Below are 12019 nucleotides of genomic sequence, written 5' to 3' on the forward strand. Positions count from 1 at the left end.
TACGAACTTGGCCTATGCATCGTGCGGGAATTTGCACGCCTGCGCACTTGCAGTCATTTTTAGAAAAATATGTCGGTGACTTGCCTACGTCACAGACAACCCGAACGTTTGCGGGTCAATCCAGGTCAATTCCCGCGCGGACCATCTATTTTTGAACCGATCGATATTGCGGTCGGCCGATATGTAATCTGATACGTTCCCACGCCACGGCCAGGCACTATGCATACATCCTGCATACAAATACGTATACGTGTATGTACATGTATTGGATGATCCAGGGGATCGGCGAGCTTCAAGTCAATTTTTTTCAAATCGGAGTTCGACTCGAAGCTTGCTTCATTTTATTTTTGACCAAAATGCAATTTGGGATTACATGTATATTCAAAGTTACATAATAATACAGCAAATATGAAAGACCGTTTAGATCTCTACATCATTTGTTGTGAATTAGCCACTGGAAAACACAGTACAAAATAACTTTATTTAAGTTTAATAACTATTCAAAATCTGCACCTGTGGTTTTTAGTATTTTACGACGATGGAAAAAAAACATTTTTAAAGTTCTTTATCCTTTTTTCCCCGGCATATTTTTAAAGTTATATTTCATTGTCATAGTGCTAGCCCAGGGCGGATAGGCATCGTGTCTTTTTGCTATCAGTCTTTATGTTATCATTTTAAAAATTATTGTGTTTTACAGGCATGTTTTATTCATAGGTTAATTTAAGTGTAAGTTTTACTATTGTCAGTTCTTGCATGCTGTTTTTACTGTTTTTACTCTTTGATTTACACCAGGACAAGAATGTGTTTGTTTTAAACTTAGATGACTAATACAAGTACGAATATGAATGTTCACCACTTGTCAATAATGTCGAGAAGTTATAACAACAAAGGCATGAAAATAAAAGGAAATACACTTGATGCCAACTTCACGAAAGGGGTAGATCATGGGGGCAATTCCGAAGAGTCGTCAAAGAACAGACGCAAAACAAACAATCCAGATTATAATCTCCCCCAGGCTAATACATAGTCAAAAACCCGTTCTTTAAAAATCGAATCAGAGTAAGTAAGCAGTAAGCAGTAAGCATGACAAGTCTTTTAAAAAATAGTTTTGAAATTTTTGAATCAAATTGCAAAAGGTTTTCAGCGTTTTTACGGAGGGACTAAATTATCAATCCAAAAATCATACCTTTTTTCAAAATTCTTGTTCCGGCTGAAATTGCACGCAACGAACATTTTTTGGAAAGAAGTCTGGGTCAAAATCAGATAAAATCAACGAAATCATAACAATCAAATCAATGTTGAGAAAACTTCACCTGAATGTCTTTTGATTTTTTACGAAGAGACAAATTCGTGCAAAGGGTGGGGAATGGGTATCGGCAATTTGCCAAAACAACAAGTGTGTGGGATTTAGTTTTCACGACCAGACAAACATCTATGGGGATTAGTTACGATACCGGTACCTCGCAATTGTTGTTCCATTATTCTGTAATTGGTACATCTTTGAAGTTTCATCTGCGTTTCAAAAGTTAGTCAGTAGTATGCGAAATGTTTATTCCAAATCGTGACCAACTTAAAACCTCTTTTCTGACAACCACTGCAAGTTCAACGGGTGCATTATGTTATACCTGTTCCCCAAACCTAACCCTAACCGTTAAACCCCAACACCTATTGCGGCAAATTCACCCCTTCGTGAAAACGCTGACAAATTGGAATAAGCGAAATCTGGATAAAGTCAACACTGATAACTCAAAACCTGAAAGTCAAACCATCCCTCCATGGTCAAAGAAAACTGCATAGTACTACGAAATAAAACAATATATATACCCTGATTAACCAAATTTCGAGTTGTTCCGTAGCTGCATGGGAGGCTATACTATCAAGGTTGGGGCCTTAGGCCTATATATCGCAAGTCCGACTCCTCCGATGATAAACCTGGACCCCCGCCACGCCTCGGAAGTCCGAAATTTCCAAATTATTAGGCGTCGGACTGATGAGGTGTCGGACCTAGGCGTCGGAATTTTATAACAGTTATGGGCCTTATATTAGATTTTGCCGGACTTGGGGCCTATATGCGTCTGACATAATTATATGAGGCTTAGCGGAGCCCTTAAGATTTCCCTTTAAGTCCAATGTTATTGAAAGGTCAGAAACGATGGAAAATGATGAATACTCCGAATACAAAATACTCTAAATAATTATGGAGAACTAGTGATCAAAGGCATCTTGTGAGCGAATAGTTCGACAGTACTGATTGTTATTCTCCTCTGATGTCATTGTGTATCGTCTAAACATGAGAATGCAGTTTCTATTTTGTTGGTTTCTGACAAAGGAAGGCATTTCAAATACATGTATTTTGCTCCAATTTTTAGAGAAAATATTCTGAACTTGCGGAAAAAGGACCCACCAAGTCAGAACGTCGGCCAAAGAGGCGAAAAAAGCCCACGGGGGTACGGACGTGCGGATCCAGATAATCCACCCTAAGAATTTCTGTGTAATAAGCCATGCTAGAGTAAACTTTTAAATAATAAAACATGAATCAATGAAGTTGGAGGCTCACTCGGATGGCAGGTAAGGGAGCCGCTGGTACGTTCAAGTTTGACACCACCGAGGAGAAAGAGAAGGCTGCCGGCCAAGGCTAATGCAGCTAAGGAGAAGGAGAGAATCAAGGCCAAGAAGGAACGGGAAATGAAAGCCAAGATTGCAGAAAAGCCAAGAAAGCCAAAATGGTGAATAAAGTCAAGAAACCCGCGCCGAAGAAGTCACCCAAGAAAGCTGCCAAGAAAACGCCATCCAAGTCAAATATACATCTGTCAGCCAAGCCAGCCAAGCCAGCCAAGAAGCCAGCCAAGAAGCCAGCCAGCAAGAACACATCGAGCAAGCAGAAAAAAGTGTCGGCCAAGCCTTCGAAGAAATCATCGAATCAACAAACTAAAACCAAAACGGCTCTTTTCAGAGCCACAACATTTTCACAAAATAGATATGAGATATTCGTTTCTGCAATTTGCATTTTTATTAAATTTTATATTTTTCATGATTACTGTTTTTAAGTTTTCGTATAAAGCCCCCCCCCCAAAAAAAACCCCCAAAAACATCATTGCATGAAAATAAGATATTTTCACCCCATATTCCATTCCGCGCCAGGGGACAGCGCAAAGGGTGAATAAAAAAAACCATGATATTCCAACCTCCTGATTCGGAGTACTCTAAACTCCCCCCCCCCCCCCCCCACACACACACACACACCCACGCTTAATTGCACAGGCGTAGAAGTGGGGACGCGGCCCCATTCCCCATTTGCCCCCATCCCCCATTCGCCCCTCCCCCCGTCCCTAACGCCCCCTTCCCCGGGGTCTGGATAGTGGTGCACGGAAAAAAGGAAAAATTAGGAACAAAGGAAATTTTATCCCCGCCCCGCCCCAAGGGGTCGGGATAATTGGCAAGGCCAAAAGGGTCAATAAAAAATGTGCATGGAGTGTTCCCGGTGCACCGCCCCCTATCTCCCCACCCTTCCAACCTGCACTCCAACCCGCGGGCCTCCCTCACCCCACCCACTCAACCCCGTCCCGTCGCTTTGGGATAGTAAGGGACGAAAAAAAAGGCCATCAACAAACGGAATCCTTGCTTTGTAACGCTTCTTCCATAGCTCCTGCACGGGTGCATGTCTATGTTCCCCAATTCCGATGTTCCCTAATACCGATGTTCCTCGAAATCCTTACCAATATAACCCTAACCCTAACCCTAACCCTAATCCTATGGATTTGGGGGAACATCGGTATTGGGGAACATCGGGTAGATCCCCTGCTCTGCTGCACGTACGTACGTGTATACTGTATACAGACTAACTGATCATTCGCAATTTTTGGCATTTCCTTCGAAAAATGTCCATGCATATTGCTCGCGACCATCGCACAATCAAACCGACCACCCACATGTGGCACACCATTCGACAGCTAAAATCCTCAACTATTCGAAATAAATTCATTTGAATTTGAACCAAATACTGGAAAGAAGACAAACGGGATTGAAGAGATGGACTCCTACTCCTAGCGAGAGTGGCCGAAATTGATCGACGACGATGTCATGCGCGTATTTTAAAGCAAGAATTTGACGATTGCGTCATAAAATTCGGCGCTGTTCACCTAATTTGCATACGAAGGTTTCTGTGAATAGTTTGTCGTGGCCCCCACCCTCTGCCCCAAGGATCGGGATTATAATGCAAGGACCAAATCAAAAGAAGATTGAGAAATTCCAGGCCCTCCCAATCTGCGGCTCTCCCGGGGATATTCAACCCTCCTGGTTCGGAGTACTATAACCCCTCCACCTCTCTCTCCCCCTCTCTCTCCCAGGAATGATATTCCATCCTCTTTGTTTTGGGAAATCCAACCCGTCCCCCCCCCCCCCTCCACCCACGGGCAAGCAAGTCTGAATAAAATCACTTGAAGAATATGCAATCCTTTGTTTGGTAAATCCACCAGCCCTGCCCGCTCCCATACCCACCCACTGGGCATGCAGATTTGGAACTTAGAATCACTGGAAGAAAATCCCCCGACCCCCAACAACCCCTACCCGGCCTCAACCCCCACCCCAACCCAGTCTCGCAGTAAAAAAGAAAGTCTGGCCGGGAACGTAATTGCACCACCACCGTAAAAAGACAAAAATCACTGTTGGAAAAGAAAATAATTTCAGCTTTCTTGGCATGGCTTGAACCGCACACCCCGCCCCCGCCACACCCGGGGGTCTGAATATGATATCCAGGACAGGGGAAATGAAATGAAAGGGGTAGGCCTACTCCCAATAATGTAATGAAGGTGCATCATTCATCAGAAAACAAAACATCTTGCTTTTTAGATTAATTTTGTTTTTTTATTAGAACGCAAGCGGTGATGGCGTGATCAATTATTGAAAATCATTTGCAATTTTTGGCTGTTCCATCGAAAAATGCCAATGCATATTGCTCGCGACCATCGCACTATCAAATCGACCACCCACATGTGGCACGCCATTCGACAGCTGAAAACCTCAACTATTCGGAATAAATTCATTTGAATTCGAACCAAATGTTGGAAAGAAGAAAAATAGGATTGAAGAGATGGACTCCCAGTGAGATTGGCCGAAGACGATGTCATGCGCGTAATGAAACAAGAACTTGACAATGACGTCATCATGAGCGGAGCTGTTCGCCTAGTTGCATACGAAGGTTTCTGTGAATAGTTTGTCGGGGCCCCCACCCTCTGTCTCCAAGGGTCGGGATATAATGCAATGACCAAACTCCGCTGGATCGACGGCCTCACCAGATGGAGCGGTCTCAGCGTGGATAAACTAACTGCGGCGACCCTTCAGCGAAGGAAATCACCCCTTCACCAGTCACACAACCCAGAAGAAGTGGACGGTTGTTGCGTCAACGGGCAGTAGCCTACGACGTCTGATGATGATGATGATGATGATGATGATGATGATGATGAAAACAAAAGAAGATTGGGAAATTCCAGGCCCTCCCCTTCTGATGCTCCCCGGGATATTCAACCCTCCTGGTTTGGAGTACCTTAACCCCCCCCCCCACCCCCACCCCCGACTCATGCGGCCCCACCACCTCTCTCCCCCCAAGAGCAGCACGTCTTAAGATTAATAACTAAAAGAACATAAAGGACATTCCACCCTCTTTGTTTTGGGAAATCCCCCCGCCCCCACAACCCCTACCCGGCCTCAACGGGGTCCGCTCATAAGTCCGACGCCTCATAAATCCGACAAAATCACATCCCCTAACCAAATAAAGGCCCATAAGTCCGACGCCTCATAGGTCCGACGCCTAATAAATCTGACGCCTCATAGGTCGACGCCTCATAGCTCCGACGCCTCGTAAGTCCGACACTCGTTTTTCCGTTGTCGGACTTTTGAGGCGTTGGACTTATGAGGCGTCGGATCTATGAGGCGGAATAAATAAAGTCCGACGCCTCATAAGTCCGAAATTTCGGACTTATGAGGCGTCGGACCTATGAGGCGTCGGACTTATGATACGGTCCCGCCTCAACCCCGGCGCATCGCAGTAAAAGAAAGTCTGGTCGGGAACGTCATTGCACCAAATTAAAAGACAAACTTCACTTGTTGGAAAAAACAATTTCAGCCCTCTTGGCGTGGTTTGAACACCACGCTCCGCCCCCCCCCCACCCCCCACCGCCCCATCCCCAGGGTCGGAATATGGTATCCAGGGCAGGGAAAAGGAAAAAAAAGAAAGTGGTATTCCCAATAATAAAGTCACATCATTTATCAGAAAACAAAACATCTTGATTATTTGGTGACTGCTCTATGTTCCGACACCCCTATGTTCCGACAACCTAGATTGTGTTACTCCCGTTTAGGGTTAGGGCTAGGAATAGGAATATGTGCAGTCGGAACATAGGGGTGTCGGAACATAGAGGTGTAACCGATCATTTTATTAATCTTGGGTTTTTATTAGAACGCGCGCGGTGCCGGCGGGCCGGATATAACCGGCGTGATCATTTGAAAATCATTCGCAATTTTTGGCAGTTCCAGTGATGAATTTCCATGCATTTTGCTCGCGACCATCGCACTATTAAACCGACCACCCACTTAGGCCACACCATTCGCCAGCTAAAAAACTCAACTACTCGGAATTAATTCATTTGATCTCAAACAAAATGTTGGAAGGAAGAAAAACAGGATTGAAAGATGGACTCCCTTGGACAATACGAAGTTTGAGTTACAAAAAGGAAAACGCTAAAACAATATTTTAATCGTCAAAACTCACCCTTTCATTTAACAATTTTGACTCTGTCTTCGGCAAAAGGAAGCGGACATGATTCTGTTGCTTTCAGCATGTAAATTTCTGGCAGGTGCATCCTCCGATGTAGGCCTACAGTGATATTATTCATAAAACTGAAGGAGTCTGGCCGAAAATTGGCCGAAGTAGATGGCATGCGCGTAAGCAAGAATTTCATGATGATGCTATAATGAGCGGCGCTGTTTACCTAATTTGCATATCAAGATTTCTGTGTTGGTGGGGGCCCCCACCACCCATCGCCCACTAGGGTCGGGATATGTTGCAAGGACCGAAAAAAGAAAAGGAAATATGAAATTCCACCCTCCTCCTTTTGAGCCCCCCCCCCCCGGATTTTAAGCTTCCTGGTTTTGAGTACTCTAACCCCGGCCCCCCTCTACACTCACGAGGCATCCTCCCCCACGCCCCCCCCCCCCCCTCCACCGGGAACCGCTTATGTGCACTCCCCTTCCATGGGGTCCTGATATGGTGCAGGTGTAAGAAATGAAAGACAGGAATTATTCCATTATTCTGGTTCTCAGTACCCCCCTCCCGTTCCTTTCCCCCCACCCAGGGGACCCCACCCCGCCCCTCAAGGTGTTGGGATATGTGCAATGGCCATTCAACCAAAGAATGTGCATATTCCACCCACTGTGTCTTTGTTCCCCCGCCCCCCCCCCATCCCCTCCCCCTCCCCCACCCCACCTGCAGGCCTCCCCCACCCCACCCGCGGGCCATCCCCACCCCAACCCACCGCCCAACTCCGTTGCATCGGGATACAGGGTAAAAGGGACAGAAAAAAAAGAGACACACACACATTTCATCAAACGGGATCCCTTTAATCAAACGGGATCCCTTTAATCTTCGTAACCGCCTTTCACTGAGCTATATATATCTCCTGCACGTTGCACGTGTTTATATCACGTGATTACTTCACTATCATTCGCAATTTTGGGCAGTTTTAGCGAGCAATTTTTATGCATATTGCTCGCGGCCATCGCCGTATCAGACCGGCCACCCACATGTGCCACACCATATCAAAGCTGAAAACCTGTTCTATATGGAACTAATTCCGGTTTTCCCGAACCAAATTCGAGAAGAGAGAAATTTAGGATTAAAAAGATGGACTCCCTCGAAAAATAAGAAGTTTTGGTTCCTAAAAAAAAAACCGCTAAAAAATGTTTCAACTGTCAAAACTCAAGCAATAGGTCATCGATTTTGATGCTTTCTTCGGCAAAAGAAAGCAGATATCATGAGCTTTTCTACTGTAAATTTCTGGCATGTGCACTCTCCGATGCATAATGATTTCATTCATAAAACTGAAGCGAGTCGGGCTGAAATTGATGGCATGAGCGCAAGCACGAACTCAACGTTGACGTCATAATGAGGGGCGTGTTGACCCCAATTTGCATAGGTGAATTTCCGCGATAAGTTTGTATGTGTTGTATTAACTGAGTTGAAGTCGTGGACCTGGTGACACTGCACAGGCGGCATAGCCCCATAAATGTGGCCAATTTACTGGACTACCTCCGTAAATAAAGGCCACACTTCCACCATGTACAAACACATGTCGAACTTTGTCAAATTTTGATTTTCACATTTAGGCTTATTTTTGCTTTAGAATAGAAAGCATAGGCCTACTCGCCCTCTTTTATAGGCTAATCAGAAAGGGCTGCCTTTTTCAGATGTCTAGTTTTCGTGAAATTTCCAGATTCATTTGCACACGTTTGTGTATCAAAATTTCAACATGAAATTTCATGAAAATTGTGGCATGAACCACATGACTATTCATGGCTATTATGACACTGAATGAAGAGGTCAGATTTTTCAAATAGTTGGACAACAGTTGGACATGTATACCAGTCTAGTCTTAAGCCTCATTTTGGAATCACTTGACTTGCCTTCTCATATGCAAAATATTGAGGAAATACAAATTGAATTGCAAATTTGGTTGGTGAAATACTGAGGAACTTTTCTTTGCCTAATGGAATGTTTTGGAGAAATTTGTTGGCCTAAAGAGTTAAGTTGGCCTGATTTAGAGCACTCCAGTTCCTAGCCCCATAAATGTGGCCTATTTACTGGACTGCCTCCGTAAACATAGGCCACACATCCACATGTACAAAAATCGTATCGACGGAGCCAAATTTTGATTTTCACATTTAGGCTTAGTTTGTAGGGTTTTTTTGCTTTAGAAGCATACTCACCCTCTTTATAGGCTAATCAGAAAGTGCTGCCTTTTTCAGATGTCTAATTTTTGTGAAATTTCATGTTGAAATTTTGATACGCAAGCGTGTAAAAATGAATCTGGAAATTTCACGAAAAATATACATCTGAAAAAGGCAGCACTTTCTGATTAGCCTATAAAGAGGGTGAGTATGCTTCTAAAGCAAAAAAACCCTACAAACTAAGCCTAAATGTGAAAATCAAAATTTGGCTCCGTCGACACGATTTTTGTACATGTGGATGTGTGGCCTATGTTTACGGAGGCAGTCCAGTAAATAGGCCACATTTGGGGCTATCCAGTTCCCAGTCTTAAAGGAAAAATACAACATTTGCAAACATCGAAAAATTAAACTACCAAGTTGTTATATGTTACGAAATACCTTACTAGGATGTTGGTAAATGACATGCTAAAGCATCCTGTAAAATTATGGCACCTGGTGTGAAGCCATTTTCAAGAAAATGGTATATTTGTATACATTTCCAACGCTGGTCGGCCGACCACCGTTGGAAAAACCTACCTATTTTTCAATTACTGCTCCAAATTTACCATTTTTGTTTAGTCTAAATTTTGTTTTGCTAGCTATTTGTTCCATGTTCATGAACGGGTGCGGGCCAGCTAGACTGGTTCCCTTACCTTACAATTTTCCGGTATTTTTGATCCATTTCATCTTTAGTGGAGTCAGGGAACCAGACTACTTGAATATTTTTGTTTTTCTTGGTTTTTCCAGCATTTTGGAACACAAAACGTCAAACATGTCAGTGTAACAATATTTGATCTGTTATACTAACCCCTCAAAATAGTTCATTTCTGAAAATTACAGCAAAAGCCAATGATGTACATTCCTTAAAAGTTCAAGGGCACACAGCCAGTCCACACTACACAAAGGATTAAAAAGTGCATATAACAAAACAATTTTTACCCTAAGGCCAAAAAAAAAAAGTATCCGGTTTCTGGTATGCGCGCGCGTCGCCGTAGCCATGCGTGTCGGCAAAATGAAAAAGTTTTTTTTTCAATGAAAGATGAAAGTGTCTCAAAACCGCCAAACTCACTGGTTTGACTGGAATCCTGCTGCTGCACAATTTTAACGTGTTTTTAGATGGGGTTTTGATCGAGAATAAGCTTTATGTGGCCTCTCTGAACTCCCATATATTTGCACTAAATTTAGTCGGGCACCATTTGCAGTCATCAGTCGACATTTGAAGCAAAAAAGTCAGGTAAAAAAAAAAAAAGCTGCGTCGCCGCACCACTTTTTGGACAAGCTCCATACCAGAAACCGGAGACTTTTTTTTGGCCTAACAAAACAATTTTTACCCTAAGGATTGGAACAATTTTATTTCACGAGTGATCTATTCTTTGTTGTGTACATGCAAAGGTTGTAAAAAGATTAAACTGCAGGTTAGGCATACTATAGTACTAGCCTATAGCTTGTCCCTGGAAAGAAGGAAATCATTGTTCACTGCAGATGCCTCTTTTGGGTTGTGTGTGATAGAACTTTTCTGACCATTTCTAACAAAGTGAAATATTGGTAAGTCACATGTTTTTTTGGTTTTTTTTAAACAAAATTTTGTGCAGTGATGATGATGAATCCTTGTCCATCTGCGATCAAGCTACTTTTTCCAGCTTCATTTTTGAACACCATTTGTTACATTCAAGCCATGATATGATTACACTTGCAGGGTTGCACTTACTTCTAGAAGTAGAAGGCTTCTCTCCATCAGCTGACGGAGAGAAGCTTTCTAATTCTAGAAGTAGGCAGCACTTACATACATACATGTATATGCAGTTTATACGTAAAATATTATCAATTTGACAGTGTTCAGTTTACTGGTGTACGGAAACAGTGATAGATTTGTGTATAAATGAGCAGATTGATAGAGCTTCAGATAAGCGATGTACATCCTCGGACTTTGTGCACATCAATATCTGATATCTCTGAGCAGTGCCCATTTTATTATCACAACCACACTGAGTTAGCTACAAACCACTGCCTCAGACCAGAAAACTCCTGGGGCATAGGCCTATATTTTTATACGTGTTTTTCAGGTTTTGTGTGTATACTCTTGAATGCACACATTGTGTGTTGGCTGGGTAGATTAGTTCAGCACTGATGCGCTTGACAATTTCTGAGGCTATCGGCCAGGCATGCCAGGTAAGTACTGTAAAGTAGCCTTTTTTGTTTGGTTAAATTGTGGAAATCTTTTTTTAATTTCTCTACTGTGCAATGTGCATTCATGTATTGTGCTTTAGTATTTGAATAAGTGGGGGGGGGGGGGGGGCTTTTATGTGCCTACATTTTCCACACTGATCAATCCTTTCAAAAACTGAAATAACCGTCTTAGTAAATCGGCCATGTTCACATTCAGACTGCTTGCCACATCTGCGCTAACAAAACTGGAAGTTACTCTCAGTTAATTCCTTCCTCCATGGTCTCATACAAGCTTATACATTTATTCTGTGCAGTAGTGATCGAATACTGCTCTATAACTGCTCACGTTGTCAGAGCAGTACTTTTATTCTTTGCATGTTGTGTATTTTGCATTGGATGTGTGTGTTATAAATGATCGAATACGTTGTTTTTGCACACTTTAAGCAGACTGAAGTTTCCATACAAACTTGAGAGGTTGTTACCATGTCAACAAGCTCAGTTGCATCATGGGTAACGGCAGAGGTGGACTCCAACGAGAATATCGTAAGTGTCGACCTGCAACATTAAAAAAAAGTTTTGTGAATCACTATTGTTTTCTACTTTTATGCCAATAAAAAAACAAAAACATTTTTAGCGTCCTGCCTTTTTGCAAAAAAAGGAAGCGGGAGGCCCTTTTTTTCCCCTTAAAATGGCCGCCCGACTGGGCTATATTTTTCAAGATTGCTGCCATTTTTTTTAAAAATGGCTGCCATTACACTCAGGAAATGACATACCATCTTTAAATGGGCTAGATGCAAGAGACAAAAAGGCCAAAATGATGTCACTGTTTAAAATTTATCATTTTTTTTTGGTTAAAAAAAAAAGGAAAAAGGAG

At 42.8% G+C, this 12019-nt stretch overlaps 1 protein-coding gene across 8 annotated transcripts in view; it reads left to right on the forward strand.

Annotated features, from left to right (window-relative positions):
* LOC119745303 (probable cation-transporting ATPase 13A3) overlaps window positions 1-12019 on the forward strand; it is a 37462-nt gene that overhangs the window by 504 nt on the left and 24939 nt on the right. For 5 of the 8 annotated variants that reach the window (XM_038221576.1, XM_038221575.1, XM_038221569.1 and 2 more), the window contains exon 2: window positions 11589-11688. In XM_038221576.1, coding sequence (XP_038077504.1) covers window positions 11629-11688 — 60 coding nt within the window. In that variant the 5' untranslated portion in view covers window positions 11589-11628. Of the gene's footprint in view, window positions 1-10459; window positions 10525-11009; window positions 11149-11588; window positions 11689-12019 lie in introns of those variants that run through there. The other 3 variants (XM_038221572.1, XM_038221571.1, XM_038221570.1) reach the window with 3 other exon arrangements.

The sequence above is a fragment of the Patiria miniata genome, unplaced genomic scaffold, assembly GCF_015706575.1.
Source record: "Patiria miniata isolate m_02_andy unplaced genomic scaffold, ASM1570657v1 HiC_scaffold_7, whole genome shotgun sequence".
Classification (NCBI taxonomy): domain Eukaryota; kingdom Metazoa; phylum Echinodermata; class Asteroidea; order Valvatida; family Asterinidae; genus Patiria; species Patiria miniata.